Below are 13431 nucleotides of genomic sequence, written 5' to 3'. Positions count from 1 at the left end.
TATAGGTCTAATAATCTAAATCACAGAAGAAAATATTCAGATCTGGAACCTGAAATTTCAACAAGACTTGTACACAATATTTGAATTTCACATTGTAATTTTTTAAGTTCTGTAGAAGGGAGATCTTGTAACATACAAATTATGTTACTATTTCCTGTTGTAGCTGAAGTACCAGTCCGTAGAGCTTCCAAATTGATTTAAATTGTGTAGTTACTAACTAGTGTTTTGAAATTCACTCACTCCTTCACGAAGGCAAACTTTTGCTGAAAAAATTTTGGGATTGCACTGTTCCCATCAGGACACCCTGAAGACTTTACGTCATCTAACAAATAATGCTGGACCTTTTCATACTCCTGTCTCTTACGGGGGGAAAAAAACCCAACAGCTATTTTGAATGGAACTTCTGGGGTTTTTCTGCTGTCCTCTGGGGTTTTTTTAAGGTCTTATGGTTATGTTAATCAGCTGGCTTACAAATAACTATTTTCAGATATAAAACAGTGGGTCAAAATACATGACTTAAAAACTTGTTTTTTTACCTTTGCACTTTCTGGAAACTGACAAATATTCTTCTTGCTTTACAGGGTTACTTCCAGTTAAAAGCCAATCCTGGTGCATGGACTCTGAGACTCAGAAAGGGCAGATCTGAGGATATCTACAGAATCTACAGGTACGACAGTATAAGAAATACTTTTAATTTTTTTCTTGTGAAACTTTTGAAGTAGGTAGGCATTGTAACATGTAAATCTAACAGTTCCCTTGGCAAAGTGTAGTGAACTGAACAGCAAATTACATTTCATACTGAACATCAGTTATGTGAGATGAAATAAATTAATTCATTTAAAAAACCCAGTAAGGGTGTGTTCCGATACATATATTTGTTACTTTGTTGCATGTCTCAAACCTGTTTCACAGTGCTAAGGTTTAATACCATGTAGAAAAATGGGTAGAAGAAATAAAGAACATATTTCTGCTTTGTAGTGAAGGTCAGTATTTTACTGTATTTTCAGCCATGATGGCACAGACTCTCCACCTGAAGCTAGCGAAGTTATTGTTGTTCTCAACAACTTCAAGAGCAAAATTATTAAAGTGAAGGTGAGTTTAAAAACTGGAGTTCCTCTTAAAAAAGACTGTTTGACCAATAGTGGGGAAGAAACTTGGATTAAGGCCTGATGATCCCTTCCTACAAGCATACATTTGAGGCAGTGTCCTGGTTTCGGCTGGGACAGAGTTCATTTTTCTTCCTAGTAGCTGATATAGTGCTGTGTTTTGGATTTAGTATGAGAAGAATGTTGATAACACACTGATGTTGTAGTTGTTGCTGAGCAGTGCTTACACGAAGTCAAGGACTTTTCAGCTTCTCTTGCTCTACTGACTGAGAAGGCTGGAGATGCACAAGAAGCTGGGAGGGGGGCACAGCCAGGACAGATGACCCAAACTGGCCAAATGGATACTCCATACCGTATGCTGTCATGCTCAGTATATGAACTAGGGGAAAGCTGGCCAGGGGGCCACTGTTCGGAGGCTGGCTGGGCATTGGTTGGTAGGTGGTGAGCAATTGCATTATGCATCACTTGCTTTGTACATTCTATTCTTCTTCTTCTTATTATTATTCTTATTCTTCTTCTTATTTCAATTATTAAGTTGTGTTTATCTTAACCCACAGATTTTTTTCACTTTTACTCTTCTGATTCTCTCCCCCATCCCACCGGGGGGGAGTGAGCGAGCAGCTGTGTGGTGCTTAGCTGCTGGCTGGGGTTAAACCGCGGCAGGCAGTTTGCACAAAGTTCACCTCACAGTATCTATAATGGAGAGAATTATCTGTAGACTTGGTTTTGTTTTTTTCACCCAGGCGAGAATGACATATAACTGCTGTTCCTTTTATATGCCCGTGAGAAACAATTATGCTCACATTTTACTGACTCAGTTGTGCTTGTGACTTAAGAAAAAACCCATCAGTTTTGTATATCCCATAAATCTAGTAATAAACATTCAGTGTATCCATTGAGTCAGTATTTTATCTGTTGCAGACAAATTTGACTCGTAATAAATTTTCTGTCACTCTGATTAAGAGTAGGCAAGAATACATTAAAGAAAAAAAAGGTAAATTAGTAATCAACTGTCTGTTAGGGTTGCCTATCAGATAATGACATAGCTGAAAACTTTGAGGAGGACAACTGATAGGTAAGTGATGGTTTTAACACATCTGGTTCACACTTCCTCACAGGATTTACTTGTGCTAGAGTTAATTCTGGGACGTTTTCCTGATTTGCTGCTTTCTCTATGTATCTGCTTTGGAGTCTCAATGGCCAATAATACCTCTTAGAAACACAAAGTGGTGTTGAGGTGTTGTGTCAGGGGGTTGGTTTGTTTGAGGGTTTTTCTTTGCCAGTGTCCATCATCAAGGATGGTCACTAAACACCTCTTGGCAAAGCATTTTAACCATCTAGACTAACATGCCTCTGGTGTCTGAAAACAGCTTTGGAATTTGTTCTGAAAATGTCAGTTCACTACTGAGCTGTTTCTCCAGACAACATAGGTTACCTGTCAGCTCACTGGACATAATTCAAATGGATACAAACAGAACTAGTGTCAAAAGAACACTCCGTAGCTGTTTGCCCGGTATGTGGTTCCACTCACTAAAGCAATGTTATGCTTTACAGGTTCAGAAAAAACTAGATATGATGAATGAAGATCTACTAAGTGATGGTACCAGTGAGAATGAATCTGGATTTTGGGAATCTCTCAAATGGTAAAACTAATTCAGTAATAACCTGCAAGTCTCTTGAAACTGGAAAACTATTTAATGATACAGTTAGGTCTGTGATATTCCACAGCCATCTATTAAGACTGCTTGAATTTAGGTCTTGCTAACTCCTTATCTTTCTTAGGACCCCTCTGTTTCTAGAGAACTGAGCTACTGCTTTGCATCTGCTTACCTTCCCTTACCCCCAGTGCTACCTGGGAGCCTGAAAAGATTCCAGGAGGTGCATCTCAGCCAGAAATCTTCCAACTGAATAGATGTTCACATATAAGCTATTGGGTCTTCCATGTCTCCTGACCAACGTGGGGACGATGACACCAAACCCTGCAGTTGTACTATATTAAACCAACACTGTAGCAATTTGTAATCTGTTGCACTTTTTCCTATATAGGTGGGCCTTCCTATCTTGTCCTTTATATAAACACATTTGTCCTTTCAGGGGATTCACAGGAGGACAAAAGAATGAAGATGTGAAACAGGATAAAGACGATGTACTAAATATATTCTCTGTGGCTTCAGGACACTTATATGAAAGATTCCTACGGTTAGTTCAGAATTTATAATCTAGGGGTCTCAAATGGTAGAGGTGCCCTGCTTTCCACAATGAAAAAGGTTAGAATTTGCAAGAATATTAAAAAAAAAAAAAAAAAAAAAAAAAAAAAAAAATTAAACATCTCAGAAATTCTCTAGATTTTGCATCTACTGTATTATAGGAACTTCTGTCTGCATAACATTCATACGTTCAAAATAGACTTAGTTTAATAGATGGTATGTTGCTGTCCTAGAATTTTCTCACTGCAATATAACCAAATACAAATGTATTGTTAAGAAGTAATAGAATAAGTCATAGCTGCTTTGAAAAATAAACTTCTGTTCTCAAAGGATTGTGAAAGCCAACAGGTTGTATATTCTCTGACTAGTTAAAGTACATAGATATTTGGGGTTTAGTAATTTTTTAGATAAAATTAAGCAATTTGCAATAGGCTGAAGCCACCTGCTTTTTCTTCATGCGTGAAGATCAGTTACCCAACACATAACTGCAGTTAGTCTAATAATGTAAAACAGCAATTTGTAATCTGTTACGCAGCTGATCTCTAGTGGGTGGCAGTTGTTCCTGTAAATGCTTTATTTTTTTTTCTTTTGATAGCATAATGATGTTGTCTGTGCTGAAACATACTAAGACTCCTTTGAAGTTTTGGTTTCTGAAGAACTACTTATCGCCTACATTCAAGGTTTGTTACTAATCATAAATTTATTCTATTGTGGGGAAAAGTTAAAAAAAAAAAGTTGCAACTTACGCATCATACTATTGTGTAAACATATGTACAGTTCTATTTTGACAAAGCATCAAGTTGGTATAAACTGGTGTTTCTGCCTAGAAGGCTTTGAGAAATGACAGGTTGACAGTGGACTCACACTGAAGGTAAATATTTAAGAGAACAGCACATACTAGGAAAAATCATACTTGAAAGAATCTGAAGGGTTTTTTTGTGTGACTTGCACAATAATGATGTAGATTTTACGAGGAAATTCAGGGCTATAAACTTACATCTAATACATAAGGGTTGAAAGATTATAGGAAAAAACCTACCAGAGAAGCAGCGCCTATGACTAGGTATGGGGAGAGCTTCATAAGAGGAGACATTAAAGCCACGTTTCAGACTGACTAGAGTACGTGAGCGGTGCATGGTAAAGAGTGATGTGGGCCCTAGATGAGTATACCTGGAAATACTTATCAATTACATGGGATACATCATAAAACAAACAGCACGATTTGAAACAGAACCCAGAGGTAAATGGATGTCAAAACATTCAGGAATTTGCAACTTGTAACATTTAATATTAGGAAGTAGCATTTCTTAGAGAATCTTGCCTGTTCAGCATGCTCTCAAGGGGAAATAATTGGCAGTGTCCTTATTGCTGCAAACAGGGGCTGTGCTGTGACTCTGCTGTTGTCAGTCACCTCTTGGGGTGCTGCAACAATCTGCCTCCCCCCTCCCTTCCTAATGGCTGTTTTGTACCAGCATTCCTTGCCTAAACCTGTACTCTCCCAGTGTCAGAGGAAGGCTCACAGCTGAGAGTGCCAACTGATTTGACAGTGGGCCAAGTTGTTCTAGTAAAAAATCTCTCCCAATTCTTTTCTCTCATTTTATTATTGCCACTTACACTGCTTTGTACAGGCCTAAATAATAATTCTCCCGTCTGTGAAATTTTACGATTTGAGTAATGCATTCTTTTAAACTGATCTATAGATCGCTATAAAATGGCTTCTAACTTACTTGTCTTATAATAGTTGGCTTTACAATTTGTACTGATTGTTTAGTTTGGGGTTATGTCTTTGTTTGAAGTAACAATGAAACCGTAGTTCTTTGTGGTATTTTGTTTTCTAAAGTTCTATGCTTTATTATAGGACTTAAGTCTATCTCTTGTAGTGCACTTTTCTTTTACCTGCAGAGGAACAAAGACCTGAGATAAGCTACTTTCTTCCCCCCTCCCTCTGCAGGAGTTCATCCCATACATGGCAGAGAAGTATAATTTCCAGTATGAACTTGTCCAGTATAAATGGCCACGCTGGCTTCATCAGCAAACGGAGAAACAGCGTATCATCTGGGGTTACAAGATCCTCTTTCTAGATGTGCTCTTCCCATTAGCTGTTGATAAAATCCTGTTTGTGGATGCTGATCAGGTAACACAGAGGTTGGAATTACTTGATCTTTTGCTTTTCTCTTTTTCTGTTTTTCTTTTCTCTAAGAATAGTATGTTCTTGAATACAATTTCTGTGTTATTGGAAAGGTTCCAAGTTTGAGCCCTTTGCAGGCATGACTGAAGGCTGATTCTGTAACTGTAGCATGCTTCAGTGAGTCCTGTTTTTTGTGCCTGTTCTCACAAAGATTGGTTTTGTTGGCCTGTCTTTTACTTTTGTCTGGTTCCTCGTTCACTCACTGTCATTCCAGCTAGTTTGCCAAATAGATTCTTGTTTCACCCTTCCATTTTTCCAGTTCTGTCTGTTCTCCCAGCCTGCAGATCACTTACCACATACAGTATTTTCTTAAGTCACCAAACACCCTCCTCCTCCCACTCACCCCCACTTTCAACTTGGCCAGGTCTGAGTGGCTTTCAGAGGAGCGAGGAGGCAAATCCCTTGTGCATGAAGCCATGTCCTGCTGCCAAGCAAATGAACGGTGTCTGTAAGGCTTTGTATGTGCTTACTGCCTGAGCAGTTTGAAAGTATAGGATGCATGTGCAGTGAGAACTGCCAAAAATACTCCTTCAAAAACATATATGAAACTGAGAAGTACAGATTATCGACACATAAGTATAAAATGCCTGAGGTGTTTTGGCATATGTACAGTATGATCCCGTGTCAGTTAAAACGATTACAACTTATGCTAAAGTATCACCTAGGATAAATTTCCAGCTATGCTGTTCTCATTTTAGGCAGTTTTTGCTCTGTTTATAAAAGAGACAGTAGTGCATTTTTTTCCCCACCAGAGTGGTATTTTTAGAGTAGTATTACTGCCACATCATCTGTGTCAAAAAGACATCAAAAAGCCTTCATCCCTGAAGGGTTTGCAAACTTTCAAGAGGAAAGGATACAAAGGATCACAGTAGAGTTCATGTATAGTGAGAATTCTTCAACAATTTGGCACTTCAGCTGTCAAACCAACCCCTATCAGATTATTTTAAGTTCTATTTTAGTTGCTCCAGCTCTAAGGGCAGGAGAGGCAACACCTTTTGTGATGTGTTTTTGTACTACATATACATAATGCAAAAGACTGCAGAGCGTAACAGGTAATTCTTCCTTTAATTGTTTGCTCAGTTTGAACTAAATCCTGACCAGCATTTCAAAATAACCCATGGCAGGCTTCTACAAATAATAATATAATGTCCTTTTCCCTTCAGATTGTGCGCACAGATCTAAAGGAATTAAGAGATTTCAATCTAGATGGTGCTCCTTATGGGTACACTCCGTTCTGTGACAGTCGAAGAGAAATGGATGGCTACAGGTTCTGGAAATCGGGATACTGGGCAAGTCATTTAGCTGGAAGAAAATACCATATCAGGTACTGAAGAATTCAGTTTTTTCAAAATAGAGGGAGAAAGCTTTTGCTACTACTTAGAATTAGCAGAAAACTAGCTGAGGTATACAATGCTGCAGTGAACCACTTTTTGCTTACTGTTGCTTCTTTAAGGTTCCATTGCCTATGGTCCATTTGAAGCACTAGGGACACTGAAGTTACTTTCAGTATGCTACAACTTTTACAGATGAAGAACTGAAGTGTTAAAAGAACTGAACTATTAACTAACCAGACATCTTCATTTGTTAATAACAAATGTTGGAAGAAGGGACTGCATGACAGCAAAGCTAAGATAGATTTGTTGAAAATTTTTTTTCATATGTGCCATGACCTTGTTAGAACTGCTTTCCTGCCTTGTATTAGATAATTTGATGTACTGCCACCAAGAGATTGTTTTAGCATGTTATATCTAGGGGTCTACTGGGGCTGCAGCAAGTTACCCATCAGTCAAATGCCATTACTAATTGTGTCATCTCTGTGTAGTGCTCTGTATGTTGTGGATCTGAAGAAGTTCAGAAAGATAGCAGCTGGAGACCGACTCAGAGGACAATATCAGGGTCTTAGTCAGGATCCTAACAGTCTGTCCAACCTTGATCAGGTGTGTTTTTATTGTGTTTGTTTTGTTTTGTTTTGTTTTACTGGGGTGTGATAGCAGGTTGGGACCTCTCTTTTCCTGGCCAAACTTCAATCACAGCCAGGTGCCAGTGGCAGTCCTGTTATGCCCTGCCTTCAAATGAGGCAGGTATTGATAGCATCAAATGTAACTGGTGGGTGGAAACAACACCTTCCCCTTAAATGTCTTACTACTAAGTTTTCCAATAGACTCCAAGACAAATACATAACACAACTGGGTACTTGTTTCTTGAGCTATCCAGCTCTGAGTGCTTTACTGTGCACTGACTTAATTACATGGAAATAAGGCTTGTACTGTGGCAGATGCCAAAAATAACACGATGGTTTTAATCAATTGAGAACAGTCTTCCAAACTGGTCCAGTACAGATTTGATACTGGATTAATATTGCTGCTTTAATACTGTTTGCTAAATTACTAATTTTCAACAAAATAAGATTAACAGTTGTAGTATGCAGGTTTTTTTTCCAAAGGACTTTGGAATGGAATGAAAGGTTGATTCATCACTTTTTATTTGCACTGGAAAAAAACCTCTTTACAAAAGTTAAACTTCTCAATACTATCTGGTTGGGAAGTTTGCTCCTCCGACCTTGCACGCTGTGGAAACTGCTACTTACTCTTATTCTTCACAACAGGATTTGCCTAATAACATGATCCACCAGGTGCCAATTAAATCACTCCCACAGGAGTGGTTGTGGTGTGAAACATGGTGTGATGATTCCTCGAAGAAGAGAGCAAAAACCATTGATCTGGTAAGTACAGTATGGCTCCCTCATTCTTATGTCACAACACTATATAGTGACCAATTTTAGAGGCACTTCCCTGCCTCAGATTAGGCACCTCATCCTGTATTGTTACGTAAGTGTTTTCAGCACTTCAGTTTTTTCCTTTAGCTTCTACGTTTCTCTTACCTGGAGTAGTGGCTTTGTTATGAATTTGGAAAGAGACTTTACACTGTACTCTAGCTAAAATACAGGCATGTGGTGTTCATGAACAGCAGATTAATTCCACCAGGGGGAAGCACACCTCTATTCCGTAAATAAACCTTTTTTAGGCATTAAGTATCTGATCAGTTTGTATGTTTTGTTTGCAGTGTAATAACCCAATGACCAAAGAGCCCAAGTTGCAAGCAGCGATGCGTATAGTTCCAGAATGGCAGGACTATGATCAAGAAATCAAACTGCTCCATAGTACTTTCCAGAAAGAAAAAGAAACGGGAACACCAGCTAAGATGCCAGGACAACACACACATGGTAATCCTTCTGACTTCTTCCCTACTTCTGTGACTTTCTTCCTCCCTCTTTGGGCTGGGGTTAGGTTGCATACTGGTTCACTGTAAGCTTGCACCATGCAAAGGCTGGCATGGAGGATCCATTAAATAATCTGTATATTTTAATGGGACAGAAAGGCCTTGCTGAGTGAGGCTGGGGTAACTTAACCTGATTCTGAAACTTAGAGAACAGAGAGCTATATTGCATACTTGTTCCAATTCTGTTAAAGACCCTCACTCTTCCTGCAATTTTATGAGCTTGGCCTTATCTTCACCCTTAATTAAAGTGCTGCTATACGCAACGGGTATGAATTGTTCTTCAGTCACTGGTAACCTTACAAAGAACAAGTCTTTGGGGTTTATATACTAATTTTCAAACCAATCTGCCAATTGAGGCAGCTGGAAATGGAGTGCTCTTTTTTCTCTCCTCTTCTACAGATCCAGCAGCACATGTGGAATTATGATCCATGGAGAAAAATTCAAGTTAGACTGTTTCATAGACAATTTTTATATTGAAAGCTAGTTTTTTCCGGTATGTCTGCAAAACTGCTGAATAATTGAATGGGATGATGTATGCATTTTTATTACTTGCCTTTGGGTTAATTTCTGCATATGAAATAGGATCTGGATTGCTGGAAGTAGCATTACTGTTTTTTTGCACCTGTGGTGGAGATGAAAGAGCCCATGATGGAATTTAGCATTTCAGAAACAAAACTTCAAAATCCACTGGAAAAGCTACAGCCTGTTCCTTCAGCTGTTGCTACCTCTACCACTGATGAAGATCCTGTTAGCCCCAGATCTAACTCGAGAGCCTGGAAATTGCAGACCCATTGAGCTGTTGGCCAGAACATAAGCCCTAACCTCAACTGACGGAGATAATTTTTCCAGGTAACATTAAAAGGCTCAGAATCATGCCTTCAGTTTGGGATACTGTTTTATCTGCAGGTTTTCAAATGGTTGGAAATCATTCTCAGATTTGTTCAGTATGCCCTTGATTTTGTAACAAGTCCAGCATTACTTAGATTTTCTATTTCCTGTCTTCATTTATTGCCCAACTTTTGAAGGTTTGACTTAATGTCAAGCTACCACAATCTGTTTAAATGCCCATCCAAATACAAATGCCCAAGGCTACAAAGTGAGCAGAACATTGAGTTTGACAGCTCAGTTCATCCTTGCCCATCTGACTTGAATCAAACTGCCCTCCTTCCTTCCCGCTCAAAGTTTAAATCAGTCTGCAAAACTGGCAGGGCCTTACTATTGCTGTGGTTCACTGATTCATGAATGTGTTTCGTTTATGAAGAAATCTGTGGAAGCTGAGAAGTTTTTCATCATGTAAATTTCATTAACTTTATTTTTCTTCAAACACAGATGTTGTCATATCAATAAAAACTTTGGAGTTCTTAGGTCTTAAGCTGTAGTTCACACTCAGTCCTTTGATCATCCTTTTTGCTTGCACATATTACAGTCCTAATTTGATATTGGGGTTTCTGAATATTTCACTTGCATTTGTTTTCATTCTGTGCACAGACAAGAAACCATTTTCCTGTGAGGATTAATTACCCAGGGCTAGTTTCATAATTCATATTCATATCTTAATTTTTAAAGATGATACTGCTATAGTTCTGTTATGAACATACCAATTAAAAAAAAAAAAAACACCCTCAAACCCTGTTTCCCTTATTCTGTAGGATTATTGTCTGTTCCCTAGAACACTGAGAAGTTGAAGAGTTGAAATGTAAGCACTAAAGTAGTATTTCTAGTACTAAAAAATAGCTCCCTGTGCACTACTTCTTCAGAAATCCAAACTGGGATCATTTCTGCCTCCCATATTTTTATACAGGTAAATGTCCTGTGCTGTAAGAGCTTCACACTAAAGACAATCCTGACTTAAGATATTCTTAAGAATTATTGTATTATATATACTATAAATGTTTTGGAGGAATCTGAAAGACAGCAGTTGTTGTGTTTAAACTGTTCAACAGGGCAACTGAACAGAAAAGCAGCTCTTCTCCAGCCAGCTCAAGAAAGGGCCCAAATCGCTAACCCAAACTCTTAAAAAAAACATGTTAAAAGAAATAGCTGGGATCCCTTAAACACACATTGCTGGCACTGTTGACAAGGTCAGTAAACTAACCAGTAACACTGTACATACACTTCCTGTGGGTATCAAAAGTGGGTAATTCTAGAAAGGTATTGGAAAGGACAGTTTATAGTCTCCCCCCATCCCGAGGGAAAGCTATGCAAACATGGGGGGCTGGATATCAAACCGTGAACTTACGGAGTGTAAGTTATAAGCTTAGGTATTTTCCACTTCGTGGGTTTTTAAATTCAGTCAGCCTCCCTCATGCTCTGTAAATTACTAGTGGCTTATGCGTCCCATCAAAACTGTTCCAGTTAAGGATAAGCAGACTTACACTAGGAGGATTTTTTTTTCTAGTGTAAAAAACCAATAATGTGCCTGCCAACAAATTAAAGTAATTACTTACTCTGTTAATTAGCCTGTTTCAGATAATACAGCACATGTAAGATTTCCCTTTCTGTGTTCAGCTACAAACCACTTACGCCTCTTTGGAGCACATGGAAGGGCACAGGATCAGGTGGGCAGCAGCTGTACACTGCAGTTCACCAGGATGCGCGGGGCAGTAGAGGAGGATCACTTAGGACGGATGGTGTGTGGGTGGGGAAGGAATCTGCCCAAGCCCTCAGAACAAGAAAAGTGCAAGTTTTCTGCGAAACAAGACCCCCTCCTATCTAGAACCATATTTGGCTTCACCTTTTTTCCAATATTACTAGAAGCCAGGAGATACAGAATAAAGTAACCTCTTAAATTCAGCACAATATTTACAATGCCTTCTTTGGAGCTGAATAGTGAGAAAATATTTTTAAAGTAAATGTCAGTTACAGAATTTATTTTTTTTTAATTATGCTCTTCCATTCTAATAGTTAATGTATGCATTTAAACACCCACACTGCATCCTTTTTTTAAATTATAAGATCTAGCAAGCTATGGAGAATATTTTTGTTCCCTCTGGTTAACAGAGACCATGCTCTTCTGTTCAGTTCTTATTAAGAAAGAAAAAAATAAATCTAACTCACAATTGATATGGAAAGAAACCAGAAACATGTATTGTGAGATTTTGTATCTTTCTTTTGCAGTACTCTTAAGAGTACCTGTTCTCAAGTACATTATAAAATGCACGTGGTACTAATCAGTCTGAATGTGAACTACTCCAGTTTTTCCTGGGAAGCCACTATTTATTTGCACACAAGAATAACAATCATAGAGGAGAATAATCACTTATTTTGGATCTGTGCATATGCTTGCTTGTAGTGCTCAATGGGGCCTTAAAAGTCTTTTGACAGCTCCATCTAGAAAGAATCTCAGAGTAAGATGATTACTGAAATAGTTATTGAAATCATACCACTGATGGCCTGTTCCTGTAAACTAGTAAGACTCATAAGAAAAAAAAGAAAATGGAGATTACAGAGGTCACAACATAATTTTGCATCCCTCAGACTAGAAAGGCCACTTCTGTGGTGAAGTGATGACACCGTTCCCAATCTCTGGATACAAGCAGCTTGTCCTCTTGGTGAAAAGTTCACACTGAAACTTGATTTTAAAAGGAGGATTTCACTGCCTTACTAGAAAACAAATAACAGATAAATATGTTTTTAAGAGTTCTCTTTCATTTAGCTATTGGGGGATGGGTTGTAAAGGAAATGAAAGGGCCCTCATTACATGTACAAAGCAGTAAATATCCAGTCACAATCTTAAGAACCAAAGCATTTTTTTTAAATAAACTGTTTTGCATATCCAGATCCTCTGTAATCTGTTCAAGAATATACCATAATTCAGTGTGGCACTGATACCTACTGACCCAAGATTTTGGGAGTTATTCTCTACTGAATGTTACCTGAACTGAGATTACAGTGAGTTTCCCAGTACAGTGGCAACAATAAGATCTGTCTAAGATAATAAAGCCTTTTCTGTTCTTTACCCATGTCTCTCACGTCAATTACTTTGGGTCGGATGACTGATGTTTTAAGGGAGTTGCTTAGCGTACATTTTTCACTTATTCTTGTATTCAAGTGTTAGGATACCGCTGGAAAGCTTCTAGAAGGGAAAAGTAGAGAGTTCTTCCTCCAAGTCGGTCTTGTTAATCACGGTATTAAAGTAACCCCTAAACTGAGATGCTTCCGTTAAAGAAACAATAGAAATATTTTATTTTAAGGTAGATTTATATATTTTTTTTCTAACTAACTCTACCTACTATTAATTAAAAAAAAGGTGCTTCTATGTCAGTTTTCTTAATTATTTGATTAAGTTTTACACTGATACATTCATAGTAAGCACTCAAGAGAAGTTAGTGTTTCTCAAATAATGCCTGCAACTACAAAGCTGTGTCTGGGTCTCTTTCAGAGTTGGGAATGAATTTGAAACTCCTATGCTCAACCAGAGCATCTATATTATTCAAAGAGCTATGAAATAGACAGTTTCACACAGGAAGCTCAGTTGAACGCCACAGGAATACGTATGTGGTTTCCTACAGTTGGCTGCTGAACTTGCTCAGGTTTGGAAAATGCGAACAAATCCTTGGAGACAACTAAAAGGGGAAAAGGAAGCAGCCAGAAAGAATAAATACATGCCATATGCCTCTTGCCTCCGCAGCCAATAAGGGAATTTGCAGCA

General features: G+C 38.3%; 1 protein-coding gene across 6 annotated transcripts in view; it reads left to right on the top strand.

Annotated features, from left to right (window-relative positions):
• UGGT1 (UDP-glucose glycoprotein glucosyltransferase 1) overlaps nucleotides 1–12738 on the top strand; it is a 50132-nt gene extending 37394 nt beyond the window's left edge. For 3 of the 6 annotated variants that reach the window (XM_082320098.1, XM_082320096.1, XM_082320095.1), the window contains 11 exons: nucleotides 582–667; nucleotides 1008–1092; nucleotides 2661–2749; nucleotides 3201–3305; nucleotides 3909–3993; nucleotides 5265–5447; nucleotides 6665–6825; nucleotides 7324–7438; nucleotides 8107–8223; nucleotides 8565–8724; nucleotides 9363–12738. In XM_082320098.1, the coding sequence (XP_082176224.1) occupies nucleotides 582–667; nucleotides 1008–1092; nucleotides 2661–2749; nucleotides 3201–3305; nucleotides 3909–3993; nucleotides 5265–5447; nucleotides 6665–6825; nucleotides 7324–7438; nucleotides 8107–8223; nucleotides 8565–8724; nucleotides 9363–9439 (1263 nt within the window). In that variant the 3' untranslated portion in view covers nucleotides 9440–12738. Of the gene's footprint in view, nucleotides 1–581; nucleotides 668–1007; nucleotides 1093–2660; nucleotides 2750–3200; nucleotides 3306–3908; nucleotides 3994–5264; nucleotides 5448–6664; nucleotides 6826–7323; nucleotides 7439–8106; nucleotides 8224–8564; nucleotides 8725–9179 lie in introns of all 6 variants that reach the window. The other 3 variants (XR_014229028.1, XR_014229029.1, XM_082320097.1) reach the window with 3 other exon arrangements.
• Nucleotides 12739–13431: the final 693 nt, after the last annotated feature.

This window comes from Platalea leucorodia (genome assembly GCF_965183815.1).
Source record: "Platalea leucorodia genome assembly, chromosome: 8".
In the NCBI taxonomy this organism is placed as follows: Eukaryota; Metazoa; Chordata; class Aves; order Pelecaniformes; family Threskiornithidae; genus Platalea; species Platalea leucorodia.
This window is presented reverse-complemented; position numbering and strand designations above follow the sequence as displayed.